This window comes from Phalacrocorax aristotelis, chromosome 6 (genome assembly GCF_949628215.1).
Source record: "Phalacrocorax aristotelis chromosome 6, bGulAri2.1, whole genome shotgun sequence".
Classification (NCBI taxonomy): Eukaryota; Metazoa; Chordata; class Aves; order Suliformes; family Phalacrocoracidae; genus Phalacrocorax; species Phalacrocorax aristotelis.
In genome coordinates, this window is record NC_134281.1 from 44,008,896 (window position 1) to 44,028,353 (window position 19,458).

Sequence of the window (19,458 nt, forward strand, 5' to 3'; positions counted from 1 at the left end):
TTCTTTACCTTTTGGCTTTGAACTCGGCTGGCTAAACAATTGTTTCTCATTGTAACAGAGTCTTTATTTCAGATTAGATTATATGATCCCTGGATATAATATACATTGTTTTAAGTGTTCCAGGAGTTTCAGGAGAGCAGTGTACAAGGTAGATCAACGTTTAACTTAGATTTTTAATTGGTTTTCTTTGCTGTACTGAAGTACACTCATTTGTTGGTTATTTCTGATTGCTTTCTCAACTTACAGGCCTTGTTGAGACTGTATAATCAAAGACAGTTTATAAAAATATTTTAGATCTTTGCTGCATCCAGGAGACCCTCTGTGTGTCTATGTGTGCAACTTTCATCTCACTTGTGTAGTTGGTGAAATCTAGGACATCACTGGAAGTTTAGTCTTCAACATATATTCAGATGTTCACCTGCTCATTGGGATTGCTTAGTACTTTGCAGAAACAAGCTTGTAAACAAGGGAATCTTTCGTGTTGCATCTCCTCTAAAATAGGCTTGGTTTCTAGTGTGCCAGTAACTTCTGTTCAGGTACTGGAGCCTAAGTAATTGATTTTTCAGTTTGCGCCATTGCACAGTATTTTAAAACCCAGACTGCATTGTTGATGAGTACTGTGATTCTGCAGAAATTTTAATTAATGAATGGTGATATGCAAAAGACAAAGTAATGAGAGTGAATACATGGTTTAAATCAGACAGGTATATATTTGTGGACAGTACAAATCTTTGATATGGATAAAATTCAGGTTAGTTCACTTAATGATTCACCTGGCCTTAATGATACCTAAATTTAGAACCTGCAAGCACCAATGGCCTGTAATCAGAATATGTTTTGCCCTGCATAAGGTGGAATTCTATTAGTCAATTCACATTAGCCAAGTCTGAATTCTGTGTCTGGTTAGATTCAGTTGCACTCTGCTGATGACAGAGCTCCGTTTGGCTTTTTGTTTGGCCTGGGTATGTGCATCTTTCTTAGTGCTGTCAATCTTGTCTTATGTTGTTCAGTGTACTCCTGTTGCTGAAAAGTCCAAGATCTATAGCCCTTGATTAAATTATAGAGTACATTTCCTGTACTATTTACCTTTGGGCATTAGGACTTCTTTTCCTGCAAAATAACCTGGTACAGGATTTTGTGGGAGTTTTTTATATCTCAGAAAACTCTCAAAAGAAAGGGGGGGGGAAGTAACAAGAAGACATCCAGGCATACCTTTCTGGGAAAGTCTTTAAAAATGTAGTAGTAATGACCCACATCTGCCTTTTTTTGTTTTTTAATTGGGGGATATATTTCTTGTAAGTAGTTGCACAAGAGTCTTCTAAAAAAGGAGGATCCCACCTGTGTTATGGACTATAAATGTGCTTTCTATAACGTTCTGTCCCCTTTCTCTGTATTAATTCCAGAGGACTGCTCTAAACTGACATAAAGCCTTTTTGTTGTGGTCTTGATTTTGTTGGTATGTAAAGAGGGAGGGTAAAAACAGCATCCTGTCTTTCGTCCTTCTGGATGAGGATTAGTCATGATCACAGCAGCAGAATAATGCAGATCTTAGCTGCTGGGGTTCGAGAGGGGGAAGGGACAGGCTGTAGGGAGAGCAAAGGACATAGGCTCTCTTTACTTCCACATGCCCCCTCAGAGGCACTGCGCTTAATGGAGGAGTGGCAAGAAGCAGATTCTCAGAAATTGTTTTCCCTCTGTTGACTTAGTGGATCCCCTTGTATTTCAATTTATGCTTGCTGTCTGCCAGAAGCATTCATGGACTTCATGTGCACTGTCCCTTACTGCAGGATACAGCACAGTACTGTCTTCACTGTATGAGAGCAGTTCGTATTAAATAAAGACACAGATTTGCTGTTGCCCCAGCTTACCTTTTTTTTTTTGCTAATTAATTTTTCATGCATCTTATGTTTTTCCCTTTAATGCATTCAGTTTACCAGTAAGACTCACATGCATACACAGAGCTTTTACATGGCTTACTTGTTTTCATGATGATGCGTTAGGCAACGGATGCCGAAATGCTGCTGGCTGAAAGGTACACAGATTTAGACCGGTGACTTTTACTATGGCTCTGTAGATAGCCCCTAAATGCCTTGCAGGTCAACTGTTTTTGAAATGGATGAAAGTGTGCTAATTCCTTCAAGGTAAATCAGGATTATGACATCTAGGAAGAAAAAACTGCCAGACAGCTCATGAGCAATATAACTAGGAATGACCCAACAGCATCTCTAAAGCTTCCAATAAAATTGCCTGAGGAGTCTGCCAAGAAGCCAGATGCTGCTGCTGGAAAAATACCTTCTGTAGCTTGGCATTTGTCCTGTAATTGCTTCCAAGAGAGAATAAACTGTAGCATGACAGTAGAAGGTGAATGGCTTCTCACTGCGTGCTACTTGGGTGATTTTTAAAAATGTTTAGAAAATAAGCACGGTTTTGTCATTCATTGCCACTCCTGCAGGTCCATATACTCATTTAGCTGCTTAAGAGTTACCCATCTGAATAATCAAGAGCATCTTTCCTCCCCCCCCCCCCCCACATTTTAGCCTGGCAGTGGCTTGATTTTTCTTTTTAAGTAATTCTTTTTACAGGGTCTCTAACCTGATCACTTAGGCTTTGATTCTCTAAGTGTATGATGTCGTCATGTAGACCTCTTCAGTTGCATGGGTGGAGACCGGTGTGCCTCCTTGTATGGATGTTTCTCTGCATGGAATTACGATGCAGAAAACAACACCTGGCCCATGCAGTTTCAAGGGTTAGATTGTTGGGTGGGGGTTTTTTTCCCCCCCTAGTATATTTTCCAGCTATGGGAAGAGCACTGTCTTATTATCTAGAAACGCTGCTGAATCTTACCCACGAACAGAAAATGCATAGAGCCTGACTTCTTATGGGAGGCGCTTCCTCCCTTTTGAAGTGGTTAACATTGTTCCTGATACAAAGCAGAGGCATTTGTGGAGCAGTGTATAACATAATCAGATACAAGGCACTGCATTCACAAATGAGATGAGAACAGATAAGTGAATTCAAGAGCATTATTTATGGTTTGAAATTGCTCCATTAAAATCTAGCAGCCATTCTCAGATACTTCTGTTTGGTTATTGTTCAGAAGTCTGCCTGCTGTTTGTCTTAGCAGTTGTGTGGAATTACCTTCATGAGTGACATTGTTGATTGGAAGACTGGAGTATGTAAATGGAATTGTCAGAAGTATTTCTGTAGGTAAAACTAATTTACTAGACTAGTTAAAATGCACATTTTTGTCAGTCGTGGAACGACAGTGTAAAAATAATTTTTGGTTGTATGTGTAAATTCACACAGTCCCAGAAAGCTTTTTGCTTTTTCCCCTTTGCTCTGCTAGTCAATGAACTTTGGTAGAAGTCTGGTGGTTGGGTTTGGTGTAATAAATCAAAAGTCCGTTTACAGCAAGGTGAAGTCCTCTGATTAGTTTGCCTAATACTTAACTGTCAGGGAGCAAGGGCTGAGTGTTGAAAAATAGCAGTGAATAAAGATCTTGGCATAGGGTTTTTTTTGTTTTTGTTGACGTTAGGAAAGTTTGCTTTGCTTTGCTGTAATGTCAGGAAGCATTCAGAAAATTGAGGGGCATGATGTGTAGGTTAACTCAGGTGACTGAGCAAATCTCAAAGGGACCTGAAAAAGTTGGTGCAAAATTCACATCTGTTAAGGAGGCCAGTATAAAGCATCACTTCAAGCTCTATTTCAGATTTCAAACTTTAGCTTAAGTTGGATCTTGTGTAGGTATTGTGCTGTATTTTAGTTAAAATGAATGAGAGGGTGAGTCCCAGTTCAGTCTCACTTGCAATATTAAGTCATCTAGAAATAAAAAAGAGCTGAATGAAGATACTTTTTATAAAGGACAGGAGATTAATAAGTTATCTTCAACTTACTGTGCCACTTCAAAACATGCTGAGCTGTCCAGGATGCGAGACATTTAATTCCATAACCTTTTCTTCCAATTAGAAGGCACAGATTCTGATTGTGAGGAATTTGCATTTAAATATAAAACATGGTGTCTCTGACTTTGCTTTTACCTTCTCCCTGGTGATGCTCCTGACTGCATACTTCTCCCTTTCCTTCAACGTGATTGCACCACTGCGCTTTAGTAATCATTTAACAGCTCTAATTACAGAATACTGTGATCCCAACTGTGTACTTTGTCCTTTTTTCCTTCTTAGTCTTCACTTTGTTTCTTTGGTGTCAAGAGGATTGCAAAAGAGCCGTTCTTTGCAAAACTAAATTCCAAAGACCCTGCTTTGGTAATGTACAGATTTGCAATTTCTTATTGCTTTAGAGTTAATGACATTGAACTTTAGACATATAGAGGTTGGTTGGACTGGTGTTGTTTACATCAGTCATGCCGGCATAACTTCACTGACACTAATGCAGATACACCAGCATAAAATTGGTGTAACTCCAACTCCATTAAAATCAATGGAGTTATGCCAATATAAGTCAAATGTAATGCTATTGATTTTGTGCTGGTGTGACTTTATTGACTTTAATGGAGGTAAGGCAGTTTTCTGCTAGTGGAAGTCAGATCACAGTCAGGCTGTGCCTGGGCAGTGTTTGTAGCAGTTGTGAGTTTTGTTTCTTGTTTGTTCTTACACAGGGCTACCAGAAATTTTTTGTTTTCTGCTTCAGGGTCAGCAACGTAGTCATTTGGGTATAGTAAAGTCTTGGCATAATGCAATTCATATAGGAAAAGCATTTAAGTAATTTGCTTTCACTGTGAGCACAGGGAATCTCTACTAAAATCTGAATGACCTACTATGTTATCTGGTAACACAGCAGCCTCTCGGTATTGAAGGAAGGATGTGAAGCTTTTAAGCCTGTTTCGTTCAGTGGCAATGCTCTTTTTTTGTGTAATACCCTGCAAAAGCTTACCAATAGCACTTTGAGCAGAGTTTTGAATCTCAGAGCAGAAAAATATGCTTAAAGGAACAGTGCGCGTAGTATTTATACGCCTAGCACACGGGGGTTTTGTTACTCATTTTCAGCTCCCTGGGCTGGAGTTGCGTTCCCGGCTGTACAGGTAGAGGAGAAGCAAACACGAGCTGCCTTCCCAGGGTCTGGTGGGAGAGTGCAGGGAAGTCTGTGTCTGTCTAACCTTTTTCAGGACTGACTTGTTCGTTCAAGGCTGCAAATGCACTTGTCCAGCAGACTTGCATGCTTTCGTATGGAACTGAAGGCAAACAGTGCTGCCACAACTGTTTTTAATAACTGTAATTTCCATTTTGATTTCCAGCCTTTAATTTTCTGTGGCAATAGATTTGGGGTTTAATTCTGTCTCTTCTAGACTTGCAAGACTCCTGAAAGCAATGCTGCTCACACTGCCCGATGATGCTCCCAGGTATATACCTAGCTCAAAGAAGAGAGAGGCATTAACAAAACCTGTGGCAGGGAGGTTAAATGTTATTTCACAGAGCTGAAGCCGATAGCTGACTGTTGGAAATCAGACTGAGACCAGCTGGAGGGAACACAGCAGCACTGGAGTTACGCAGCACTAGCTCTGGCCAGCAATAGAGCAGAACAGGAAAGAGCAGCAAGTCCTACGTTCTCAGTGCTGGGTGGGGTTTTTTGGTTTGTTTGGTGTTTTTTCTCTTTAAAAAAAAGTGTGATTATAGAAATTCTTTTAAGAGGATGCATTTCATGTTGAAAGCATGGAAGGAAAAAATGCAAATAGTCTTCTGTTAGCCTTTAGCAACTCGCTTAAATCTAGCGTATTTTCTTAAAGGTATCTGAATATCCTTCTTCAGAGAAATTATTAACGGACAAAATGTAGTTTTTCCCTGAATGCAAAATGGGATACTTTGAAAGTATATTTCAAAAATTCTGTTACAGCGAGGTCGATGTGTTCTGTTTTGCCTTTGTTTCCAGAATTTTGTCCTCTATAATATAAAATAGAAACTAACTAATAAAATGGAATGTTAGTAATTTCCCATTAAAAATGTTGATGATATCAATTCATTCCTGTGAAAAGCATCATTTTAATCCAGTCAGCATTTTCTTGTGAGTCGAAAATTCACAGCACTTCTGGTGAATAATTGCTGAGGTGGAGTGTAGTATTCACCACTACATGGAGTGATTTCCAGGAGGAATTTTAGTAATTATTCCTGCTGTCATTGGAATACTAATAAACATCTTACTTTAGAAATATTTTATAGGTCAATTTTTTGGCAAGATGCTCTTCTAGTGGTAAATCAGCTTCAGTGATGCTGTTTACACCATCTGAGGAGCTGGGTAGCATGCCTGAAACATGCCCTAGAGACAGAATAATGAAGCATATTGTAAACCACAGTAAATCTAATAAAATGTGTTATTGGCCTTAGTTACATGTTGGTTTTTTTTAAAAAAAAAAAACAAGCTTCTTGTTTTCAGGAGATACCAGAAGTATTTTATAAATACAAATAAACAAATAGGAACTACATACAATGGGGAAATCAGTGTTATGGTTTGAGTACTAAGTAGTTTTCTGATGTCGGAAGAATTAAAAAGGGTTAATCAGGAAGTATTGGTCTGGTATCTTACTACAGACGTGGTACAGACAGCATAATAAAGCACATAAATCTCCTCCCTTCATCTTTATGTATAGAAAATTAGAGGTGGAGGGGAGTACTTGCTCATTTCAGGGCAAACAGAACTAAGTATGAGATACGGAGGCGGTTGAGTCTCTGCAAGCTGTGTATCTTAGGGAGGTAGGAGGAGGAAGAAGTAGGGTGCTGGGTTTCAGAGAGGCATTTGCAGTTTGCAAGGGGAGATTTGAGGAGCTAAACCGGGCACTTGGCTTTCCACATGTCTGCTGAGGGAATGAATTTTTGTGCAGGATCTCAGTTTGTGCGCGTGAACAGTAAGCTGCCTTTTACCTTTACAAGCTACAGAAATATCGGTAAAGAAATTGCAGGAAAAAGCAGTGATTGACATGCCTTGCCATGACAGAAAGTCATTTGACTTTGTCACTAGAAACAGTTTATTGTGCTGTTCTGTGGGCAAATGACAAAACTAGACTGTTGCATGCACCCAGTCCCTCTTCTCTAACGGAGACTGTTTTCTTTTGTGGGCTAGCCAGGGTTCTAATTCATGAACTGGCTTAGGTTTTGCTGCTAAACACATTGTTACAGAATTTGCTTTACTGAAGTATCTACACAGACATCTTCTGTTTGCTTTACTTCTCATTTTCTTCTCTGTGTCAGTATCTTAAGCACTCTCTTTTACCTCTTCTTCCTCATTTTCTGGTTCTCATAGGCCCTTAATTACCTGAAATGTATCACTGGGTTTTGGACCAGTCCTTGGGTTTCAATTTGGAATTAGTGCAGTACCTTCTGTAAAAGATCAATACTCTGATACCAAGTAGCTTCCTGCAGGATGTTCACCAGACCTGACCGTTAGGGAAGTGAGCTGATGAGTACAAGATAGTGTGAGCAGCTCCAAAGGATTTCATGGCCTCCTCTCTCTGGAGGGTGTAAAGGGCACTGGTGGCAAGGACGGGTTTTTCCAGCATCTGTTCATGTGCAGTCCCACTGAAGTTCTGTGTGTTAGGCTTCATGGTCAGATGAGAAGTTGACGAGTAACATTTTCCTCCCTGGATAGCAGCCCTTTGTGCTTGAACTGTTTCCAGTTTTCCAGGGTCACAGCACTTCTAAAATAATTTGGTCACTTAACATTTTGTTCTTTCAAATGTTTGGGCTTTGTTTAACACTTGCAAAATCATGCGCGTCGAAGTTCCCCTATGGATAATTATATTGGGTGCTTTGGTGGAAAGGAAATGAATTGCAAGACTTCAGAGGTATAAAAGCAAGAGCTAAGGATGGCAGCATGGTTTTTGTTTTGTCAAACCAGGCTTTGGGAGGTACCATCCTCTTGTCAAATCCCACTTTAGGGCTGTGGAGAACTTAAATACCATGGGAATGCCAGGCCTTAGTTACAAATCCTTTCTAAGACTGCTTTTCCTTTACATAAGCAGATGGAAAACAGTTTCAGGGGAGGGAACTTCTTAAGTTTTGAAGCCCTGAAGAAAATTAATAAATTCATGTATTTTAAAGCCAGAGGGGAAGTATGATGATCATCTTGTCTGACCTCCTTCATAACTTGGGCCAGGGAAAGTTGCCTAATAGCCCCTTCATGAGATCGCTCAAGCGTGGTTGAAAAGACAAATGAGTTGACAGAAATTGTTGTTTTAAAAATGCACGGGGGAGGCGGGTGGAGCACGTGACTAATTTCCCTGCACATAAAAAGTCCAACCTGTGTTAATCCTAACAGCAAAGTGAATTTATGAAAATATTTCTTCACTAAGGCTTTAGGTTTTATGCTGGTGTAGGAGTAATACAAAATGCAGGCTTAAGACTTCTCTTAGAATTAAAAGCCAGTTAATTCCAGAATGCGCTGATTGTGTTCCTGCTGTAGCCACTTAATAAGGGAACAGAAAATGTCAGCATTTTGTTAAAACTAAGAGTTCTGAATCCTCTTTAGGAAAAGCTGTGGCATGCACATAACATTGTAATAGCTCGAACAGTAACAAGACACCCAAGAAGACTGTTAGAGTGGATACATGTGAGATGATGGGTTTTCTTTTTTAAATGCAGCTAACAAAATTTTGTCTTTAGAGCAGGGACAGAAATGTGGCAGAGCTGATCAAAGAAAATAGCATCTTATTGATAAAATACATGCTGCAGTACTTCCCACAGTCGGAAGACCGTAGTATTTAACAACGGTGACCTAGATTGGAGGAGACAATAAAAGCTGTTGCGGTGAAGAGCAGATTGACTGCCATTCTCATCTGGGTAATAAACGGCTGAAATATGGACAGTATATGAAAGTTTACTAATGTAGCTTACATAAAGACCTACACTTTTGGAGAAATTGTCTCTGTAGCAAATTCGGTTTGAACTATAGCTTGCTTCTGACAGATGTTTATGTGCTCCTTTACAAAGACAGCTATTACTTTATTCAAGGATCTATGAGCCTGCGAGAGTATGACCTGATTAGGTTTTAAAGTAAATCAATATGTGAACCTGTCCAAAAACAGACGTGCATTTATTTTAAAAAATATTACTCAGTGGGGTAGCCTCGAGGGGATATAGTTTTTCTGGAGAGTTTCAAATGAGATAGCAGTCATATGTTGTTATTTTAAAATATTCAGTGCCATTCAGATGCTGCTATTTCAGCCATCCTGTTGAAAGCAGCTGACAACAGGAGGTGACGTTCTTGATGCCTTGTACCCTCAGCAGTCTTCTGAGACATAAAAACTTGCTTAACTCTTGACCCTGGAGGTATTTTGTATTTATTTTTAATTTGGGGTGTGTGTGTGTGTGTGTGTTTGTTTTTATAAATGGACCTATTATAAATATTTTCTTTTTGTTAAGTGGTTCATGTTAGTGCTTCTTGTAAAATTATGCAGTTAACCTTTAGGTAAATATAAATCCAAATTCTAGAAAAATAAACTGTCAATCCAGCTGTGACTTGAGAGGTGCTTTAAGTAAGTGCCATTGAGCTGTAAAGACTGATGCATCCCTACTGTGCTGTAAAACTAAGTATTATTAAATTGGGTTGTGTGGAGGGGAAGGGAGAGAGATGGGGGTTGTGAGGGACATCTGTTCTCTGCAGCCCTTTTCTCCCTGTTTGCTGGGGGGATTTCAAGCGGAAGTTAAGAGCGACTCTGTCGATGGTAGGGTGAGGTGGTTCCCTCGCAGCACTGTAGGGAGTGCATTGATCTGTGCCAGAGCCCAGCGGTCACTGCACGTGGTGTCCCGCCATAACCGTGTTTGGGGGAGAGGCATCTCCCTGTCCACAGGCCTGTCCAAAGAGCGCTTTAGATCCTGGAATACTGTCAGTTTTGGGGCTGTTACCTTATTCCTTTCCTCTCTGTGATCAACCTTCATTTCCTTTGTCCTTTCCTACTGTTTTCTTAACTAAGAACGTTAAGCAAAATGCTTTTAGTTTATTCAGGTATTCCAAGAAGGGGTATTTATCAAGCACTGTGACTTTGATCTGTACATTGCTTGATTTTTCCTCCTTTTTGCTATGTGGCACTTATTCAGATTCCATGGAGGAGGAACAGGGAATTTTGTATTCCAAAATCAGTTCAGCAGATTTTGAAAAGCTATCTTTGAATATTCCGTAATACAGTTACAGATTTGAGGAGCTTATTAAAGAAAGCCCCTGACACACTTCAGCAATATTAAATCACTTCAGACGGTGCATGGCAGTGTAATGTTACTGAAGCATTTTAAAATGTTAAAAGAGCCTGGATTTGAAAGTACTAGTGGGTTCACGGCCTTTACTGTGAAAAGTGATTTAAACTGTCAAAACTATTTCAGTGTTTGCAGTGTATTACTTTCTTAAATTACGGAGAAGGGACATTAATGAATAACTAGAACTGTAGTTAATCTCTGGCCAGCTAACCAGCTGATGTGCTGTGTTAATTTCTTTATTAAATGATTATTTAGTAACTGGGCAGCCGTTCAGTCAGGCCAGATGGACTTCACTGTAATTGTGCTAATAATGAGAACTTTTCCACAAAAAGAGCGAGCAATAAGATGATGCATTTCGTGGGGGAACATCAAGACAAACGGCTTCAGGACAGTATGGTCCTCTGCCCTTGACAGACTGGCTGAAGTGGGTGCCTCATCCTTCAAAGCAAGAGGGGCCAGCAGTTAGAATTGGAGTAATGGTTTATTTTTTGCTTGGTTGTTTATTTTTTGTGTATTCTTTGCCTCCACAGCCCATACATCCCCAGTCCTACTTGCAGCCATACACTCTGCCTCCCTCATACTGCTCTGGCATGTTCCTGCAGTTACTCCTGTGGATTCACAGCTGGTGCATTTGTGTGTCTCCCCAACAAATACATGTTACATAAAGCTGTTGCTTGCTCCCTAAATGTTATTTCTTTGCTCCCTATCCCATTTGTATTTTGTGGAAACTGTAAGGTTTAATTAACTGTCTTTTCAGAGATCTTTGCAAGAAAAAGTACTAGATGGGAGTTAAGAATTACAGCTTTGTTTACGTGGAGGCACATTATACTGGAAACATCATAAGCAAGAGGAGTGGCAAAGTATGATGTTCTCAGTATGAGTAATGAATATGTTTTTCATTTGTCTGTGTTCATGTAGGAGAATGAAAGCATTGAAAGAGGATTTGAGGAGGAAAAATCTGAACTTACTATCTGGCAATATGTTTTTACCTTGGAATCGGTCCATTTAAGAATTGAGTCCTTGCAGAATTTTGCTTTTGGTGACATTTCCAGCTACTTCATGGATCGTAGTCTTTGTCCTCTAGCTGCTGCTCCAGAAGTACATGTCTTTTGTACAACTTGTGTGGTGTTTCTAGCCTGTGAAGACATCTCAGATATGCCAAAACGTCTCAAACAGGACTAGATGATGGTGTTTAAGCATCTAAAAGTGGGGGCAATTGACTGTAGACAGAGAACTTCATGGGTTTCTTCCTCGATAAGCTTGCAATGGCTTTTTTTTTGTTTATGTTTTAAACTCAGAAAATGACCATTACTTTTTGTTTCCTTCTTTAACAGCAGTCGAAAGGAGTGAATGAGATGAACTGTTTGGGTTATAGTATCTGAAAGGCTAAATTATTCTCTTGAAGAGATGTTCTAAATGAGCCTGACCGAGATCCTGGATCTGTGTGAAGAGGACTAAGGATATAGGATGTCAACTGAGACAGAACTTCAAGTGGCTGTTAAAACCAGCACAAAGAAAGACTCCAAAAAGAAAGGTAGTGACTCATTTCTCATTATTTGTGTGTATATTGTACTTTAATCAGCTCCTACATCAGTCGCCTTTTATGCATCTGTGATTCTTCTGTGCGCTCAGTGAAATTTAAAAAAGTAAAATTTGTTAAGCCCAGTGGAAGGCTGGTATGGGAGCATGGGATTTGATTTTCTGACATTAAAAAGATATAAAAATATATTTAAAATTTAAGAAATAACTTATATATAAGAGTTCATTAATCTTTATATGTGTATTGCAATTGTTTCACAAATGGAAATATGATTTTAAAAATTACTCTTAGTGAAAGACAACTTTTCCCCCCCTTCTGTTGGTAATAAATTTTCTTCTAAAGGTTTTGTTTCTACTTTGTTTTGAACTAACCAGAGCTTAAATGCACTTTCTGTTACTGGTTGTTGAATCTTACCGACACTTTTTGAAGTTACAGAGAACTCAGAAGGAATCTATAGAGACATTAATTGTAATCTGGTGAAGGAAATATAACAAGGAGAATGAAAACTCAGGCTTGAGGAGAAGCTAGGAATAAATGCATGGTTGGATAAGGTCATATTTGTATTTACAATTTTGCGTCAGATTGTAGGGCAGTTCTTTGGACTGTAAGCATAAGAAATTGGACTATATGAATTGTTGCCTAAAAGTACAAGTACTGCAAGATTTTTAGTAGGGATTTTTATCCTTAGATTTTTATTAGTATTTTTATTGTTTGTATTTTTAAGTACTGATGAACTTAGAGTCCAGGACCTTGAATTCTAGTGGTAATTCATGTTGTTCTGTGTAGCTGTCTTTGATTCATTATTATTTTTTTTAAACCTATTCAGATAATGAAATTGAGATTGAAAATAAATATAATTGCTCAAATAGAATGAAGTAAAACAAAAAACGAAATCGTAGTTAATAGTTTTAATGCTTGAGGCAGCAAGATTTGAACTTAGATATAAGCTTTTCAGTTTGCCATTCTGTTTCTTTTTGTGGGTGTATAATTCAGCCATTTCCTTGTGAGGATTTTTTTTAAGACAAAAAATCATCTCATCTTTGCTTATATATATACGTGTGTTGCAAATTTTACTTGTCTTAGCTATCTGATAAATAACTGGTTCAACTTCTGGGCAGCTATACCTTGTAAGGCGGCCATTCTACCAAGCCGGTAATTAAGGCCTTGTGTTTGCTATAGATTTTGTATCAGAAACCTTAATATTAGTGTTTTTAAAAAGAGACACAGATTTGGAGGATGGTTTAGAATCCTTATGACTACTCTAGGCCTAAACTCCCAAGGATAAAAAAATAATTTAGGATAAAAAAAGATGTAGTTTAGAAAGGCAAGGATAGGGGAACTTTGATGTAAATGAGAATGTGATCTGAGAGAGATGTTCATTGTGGCAAATAAAGATGGTTTGGTTGTTTGAACACTCAGTATTATTGGGCAGGCAGGAAATTGAAAAACGTCCGTTCTTTGCAATACAGGTAACATCTTTTTGATGTGTGTCTCCTATGTTATTTCTTCTACGTGAGAGTGAAACTTTTTAAAACAGCAAACACCTGTTATAGGAACTTGATGTTTATGTTACTAAAATATTCAGCATCCAACCTCTAAAACCATTTTCATAAATCATAATAACGGAATGCTTCTCTCCACAAAATCTGATTTTGTCCCCCAAATGGAAATTCTGAGAAATTACCTCTTCTGCTGAGAAGTAGTATAAAACACATTCTGTGGCAGCAATCAGAGCTCCCTGCAGCATGTACAGCTATCTGAAGAACTGGACGGGGCAGTGTACAGCAGTAGCACGTCTCCAGAATTAATCTTGTTCTGTATTATATGTGCAAGTATGAGCGTATCCGATCCCATCCAGCCATCCGAAGGCCTCACGATACAGTGAATGCTTTATACAGACAAGGTATACAATTCAGACAGTGTTTTCTATTGAAATCCCACATAATGAAAGTCAAAAGAAAGTTGGTGTGCTCACTTACTTGTCATTGAATTGTATGTATTTGCATATACTTCAGCAAATGAGCCCTCCCCTGCATAGTGTGAATGATGGACATGTGAAAAACGGAATATTTTTTTCTTCTTTTTTCACAAGGTCATTAACTGTGAGCAGTGGCAGGTAGCAAGTACTACCATGAAGTTTCCAATGTTACTAATCAACGAGTTTGATTATGCAATGGAACTGAGTATTCCCAGGAAATTAGTCTTTGCTTTATAAACAGAAATTTCGGCTCTAGTGTATTTCCAGTGAATCGGGTTTTGTTGTATTTCTGCAAGAGCCACGTGACCGTTTGCATCCAGAGCAGGGAGGGGCCTCCTTTGCTGTATTATCTACCATTCTGGAAGTTCTCCTACCATCTGCAGTTCACAGCCATGTGCTGAGAGAGAGCAGTAAGTTTAAAATAACTCCTTAATGGAACGACTGTCCCACAGGTGTATCCCCCACTGAAGATCTGGGATGACTGAAAGGAGATAAGGATTACGGTGGAGTTAAAGCATGGGACAGGGTTCTTTCCTGATCTCAGTGTGTCTTCTGTGTAGTGTCAGCTAAATCTTTAGATCTCTCTATTTCTGTGTAAGGATGTAGTAAGGTAGTGTTTCTTATTTGAAGTGTTGAAATAATACAAAGCTTAATTCCTAAGATTTGTAAGGTATATGAATGTAAAACATAAAATTTTAGATAAATGCAAACTGCTGTTCTTACTGAAGTGCAATGGCTGAAAAGAACGTGGTGGTTATTCAGATGATGACTTGTACTTTTGTGGTATAGTGCCTATCTTGAGGTAAAGACACTGTAACATCATTAGTTAAACAAACAATTTAATAACCTGGAAGGGTTAGAGGAAAGGTCCAGGAGGAGTCTCCTGATATTCAGTGAGGGCGAATGTGAAGTCCTGCTATTGGGATGGACTAGCTCCCTGCAGCAGGGTGGGAAGTGTTTAAAGTTCTTTCATGGTTTCTTATAATTGATTTTAGGCTGTGTTGCATACATTATTGATTTTTTGCTGACAGGCAAATAGTTTGGTTTCTGCTGCAGATGGGGCACATGGCATGAATGCTTCTGCAGTTTTACAGATATTTTACATATTTTACAATACATATACTGGTAATACAGATTTTACCAAATATTTCTTTGATGTGTTGGGAACACTTTTGTCTCTCTGTATTCATATGCAGAGCAATTCTCTTACAAGAGATTATTAAAAGATTTCTTACTAGGCACAGTGTTTTTACAGCCATAAGCTTTCTAGTCACAGTCAACTCTTCAGTCTCTCTCCATTATCATCAGAGTTGGTTTGTAAGACAGTATTCTCTTCCAACACTGAAGGATTATTACTATAGTTATGACAATAACTTAAATACAAAATCCTCTCAGAAGCTGGTATTTAAGTTGAATTGCAGCTGCAAAACCCTAATGTACGGTAGGTAAGTTCAACATTAATGTGATAATATCAAATTGTAATTTTCTATGTTAACATTATCACCCTGGATAATCTTAAAAATAGGCTATTAAAAATCAAGTACTAATTTTGCCTTTTATTCAGTCAATACTGATCTGATGGATATTGAATTTGATGGGCTTTAGAAATGCTACCTGGTCATACTCTGAGCACAGGGTAGGAGTTGTGACTGACTTGAAGATATAGTTATGAAAATCGAGGTGAACCAAGTGCCGACCTTCCTCTCCAGATTTGTCTCTCTTTTCTCTATGTACCGTGAAGGTACTTACCAGTTGAGGACTGGTGATTCACCCTGACCTCCCCAGCCTTCATTTCTACACCTTACTCCATTTTATGAGCTTACGGAACACTAGATGCTATTAGAGGAGATTATATTTCTGCCATCCCACACCTCCAGCCCTAATCTTCATGACACTCTTGGCTGATATCTACTAGTAACTGTGTTGTAATTACCTTTTACAAGAACTTGATCAAATTTTAAGAGGCACCCTGAAGAGGTTTTGTGTTGCTCTGTAAAAGGAATGCAAAATTCTCGGGAGATTTAGAACGCTCTGTTCTAGGACTTTTTTGGTGGTAATTTTTGTGTGTGTGTGTGAGTGCCAAAAATGTGTTCTTTAAGAAGTGTTTAGAGAATTAATGATTCAGATAGTGCTTTTAGAGGCTAGGTTTGGAGGTGTTGGGTTTTTTTTTTTTCATTTGTTTATGTCATCTGGTTCATTGAGAGGTGAACAAACATTATGTGTTTTTACCATTCAGGATAGGAAATCAGAATTTCTTATTAGTCAAAGTTGTTAGAAACATAAACCACATTTGCCTTGCAGTACATGGGCGAAAATCCATTTTATAAGTGTGTATGGATTATTGAATCAAATTGAAAACATTTACTTGAGCCTATTGGAATTAAAATTGATTTAGAAACCTCTTTGGGGAGAATGTGTTGCATTGATGGTGAATCCACACTGATAACTGTCTTGGAAGATCCTTTCTTGCAAAGTTAACTTCACCAGGAAAACTGAAATGTGAGGTCAGTAAAGTGAGCCAAGCTACCAAATTTAAATGCAGATCTGCATCTGCCTGGAGGAGGCCAGGAGACTTTTCTAGGGATTTGGTTTCTTCCTCTTGCACTTAAATTCTGTAATTATTCTATTTGAAGCTTGGGATTTTTTTGCAAAACCATCTCTCATTATATCCCCTATATGGAGTCTGTAGTAAGACTTTTGAGTCAATTTTCAAAATTACAGGGACATCTAAAAATGGAAGCAAGATACAAAGAGGAGCTCAGGCATATTGACAATGAGCATAACGATCTTTGATGTTAAGGATCCCCATGGGTGAAATTCCCTCATTTAATAGGTTTCCACTGCAATGCGTGGGAAGCACGTGGCATCTGGAAGCAGATTTCACAGCAGGCAGGCCGCCAAGCTAGGGATTGCCATTACTAGCCAGTAGGAGCATGAAATTTAGAGGGGGTGTGATGTGCTATGTCTCTGGCAGAGCTAGATTCCTCCTCATAGCCATGAGTTGGGCACTTTATTTTGACTGAATGAATATACAAGTTCTGAAGCTGTGCTTGAGGAGGGAGGACTCCAAGTGAACTGTTTAATGCCAGGTAAGGAATTATCCTGTTTGCAGCAGCAGAGTAGAGGGTGTTGCCTGGCAGTGGTTTCTTGGTGGTAGAAGATGTGTGTTTGGTGCTTTTGGGATCAGGATGGCAAAAAGCTTAAGTATCCCATTTTAACAGTCTGACTAATTAAAAGGAGTGCAGTGGCTCCAGGACCATTCATGTATATCAGACTGGGCCTCTGGCAGAGTCACATCTGTTTTCTGGGTCTTCTAAACTCTAATGAGAGAGTGGAGTCCGTCTAACTATCTAAAGTAAGACCTTTGCATCCCCAGAAGCAAAACTCTAGTCGTACTAAGATCAAACAGGAGGTACCTAGTTAGTTTAGAAGCCTTTGGGGATAAGCAGCCTTTAAACAAGGTTATGTTTTGTCATTTTCTGTTTTCATCATAGGTGCCTAATGCTACCCAAGTCCTGTTTCAGATTCCTTAGACCTCATTTGAATCTAACCTTTGGTCTAATCATTGCTAAATTTGAGAGTGGGATGGAGTTTGGTTGATGTGAAAGTTGCAATTTTGCTGATGCATAGAAATCTTGATGGAGATTTTATAGGTTCATTTCCAGATTGGAACTTCAGTTTAAATTAATGAGTGAACAACGATGGTTGAATTTTTAATTTTTTTAAATTATTTAACTTTTTTTTACATCACAACTAACCACAATTAAAGCATCATCACTGTAATGAGGCATTTCAAGTTGTCAGGTTGGTGTATGTTTATTTATTTTTCTGATTGCATAGCTAAGATTCATGGAATCCAGCAAAACTCAAATTTGATCTAAAGAGTAATGAAAGAGGAGCACAGTCAGGAGCTTGTTTCATTGACGGGGAGTGGATTTGCTTTGTTTCCTTGCAGTAGTTATGAATTTTTCAATAATTTATAGATCAAGTAACAGCAACATTAATTGATACACTAATTGAGTCTGCATGCCTGCCTTTAACAAATCTCTTTTGTGAAGTGGTTACTGACAATATTAATTGCACATCTTTTGAGTCTTGATATAAGTTATGAATTCATTCTGAAGTTGAAAGAGGGTGGGAAAATCATTAATTTTGACATTGTGTAGCTATAATTAACAGGAGTTATCCAATAACCTATCATAAATTAGAGAGCTCATGAATTCTATTTTAAATACCGCGTACAACCAAAGGGGTCCATGGTTGTGTTAATTGAAGCATTCTTCAGGGGTGATGGATGTTGTCTCTTGTTGCAGTTAAAATGCTTACTGTTGTTTTTAATTGAGAGACAGGTCTGCCTAAGTTAAGGTTGGAGCTCATGTTACTTTGCTGCTCCTCGGTAGAGGAATCAATAATCTGTTGAGCATTAAGAATAACATTTCCTGAGAGCGTCTGTTATGTTATCATTTCTCAATATTTTACCAGTCGTCAAAGCATTTCAGTTGAAACTAGTAATTAGGAGCTTAATGCAATGCATGTTCCACAGAGGATTTGACAGTCATTAAATGCAGGTGGGTGTTAACTATGCTCCAAGGCTAGCTGTAGATGAGGAAATCTGTTGGTTGCTGGCAGTGAGGATCACCTATGCATCCACTTCAGCCCGTGCTGTACATTGTTTCTGGCTTCATCCGCTTATACTATTAAACTATGTCTGAGTTTTGATTGAAATATGGAGGAAGTGAGGGGCTGGGGCTGGTAAGGAGGTAGAACTTCCAAACAGACAAATAAATTCATTTTCAGGGAAAATTTCTCCACTTGCAGTCATTGAAAAGACTCCCAACAAAATTTGTATTACGACCTTTGTAAATTAAAAGTTTTGTTTAGAGAGTTCAGGGAAGAAAATTCTGTCATGTAGTGAATGTAATTGAGCAGGAGTGACCTAATTCATCCAGATTAGTAGCTAAAATACCTCCAGAGGTTTGGATTAGTAGAAGTTTCCTAATATGGCTCACATAGAAATATTCTGTGGGGACAAGAACGTTGATGATTATAATATTTTTATATCATTCTTCATTCAAAGATACTTGCTTGGCTAATAAATATTAATGAATGACAGTTCTGTCAGCATGCTGCATTATGTGCATTTGAACTTTTCTACTTTTCTGAAGCATTTTGCCTTTTTCATTGACGTTATGGGAAATTCTGCAAGTAATAATAAAATACATCAAAGTGTTACTCACTGTAAAGTACAGGTTAGGCATATTGGCTGTATTGGTAAATGCTCCCGTTTTGCTGAAGGGAAATAAAAAATAAGTAAATCTGGAAAATGAGCTTGATCCCAGCAATCTTGGAAGCGTTAAACTGCTCACCAATTTTCCCTGAAATAAACAGATAACACTTAGCATTAATGTCCACATCACTGCAGTGCATGCTTTTTCATGTTACTGGGGAAAACTCCTCAAAACTTACATAATCTTACATAATTTATGGAAAGTAATGAGCTATCCATGACCTATGTATGTATGGGGGAAATGTAAATTAATTTCAAAGTTGGTTAGATCTTTGCATCAAAAGCCAATGCTGATCTCTCAATCGCTTTCCTAAGATTACACCACAAATCAGGGCAGAGCTTGATATGTAATCTGAGGGTTCCGTTTCTTATTTTGTGCTCTGACCAATACGTGTTGCTCTCTCAGTAATGATACCATAGTAATTTCATTAGTCAACTTGTGAAGAAGTGTGAAGCAATG

At 38.5% G+C, this 19,458-nt stretch overlaps 1 protein-coding gene across 11 annotated transcripts in view; it reads left to right on the forward strand.

The window, feature by feature from the left end:
- DAB1 (DAB adaptor protein 1) overlaps positions 1 to 19,458 on the forward strand; it is a 483,333-nt gene that overhangs the window by 350,457 nt on the left and 113,418 nt on the right. For 10 of the 11 annotated variants that reach the window (XM_075097522.1, XM_075097519.1, XM_075097518.1 and 7 more), the window contains one exon: positions 11,528 to 11,727. In XM_075097522.1, the coding sequence (XP_074953623.1) occupies positions 11,661 to 11,727 (67 nt within the window). In that variant the 5' untranslated portion in view covers positions 11,528 to 11,660. Of the gene's footprint in view, positions 1 to 4,195; positions 4,263 to 11,527; positions 11,728 to 19,458 lie in introns of those variants that run through there. The other variant, XM_075097525.1, reaches the window with a different exon arrangement.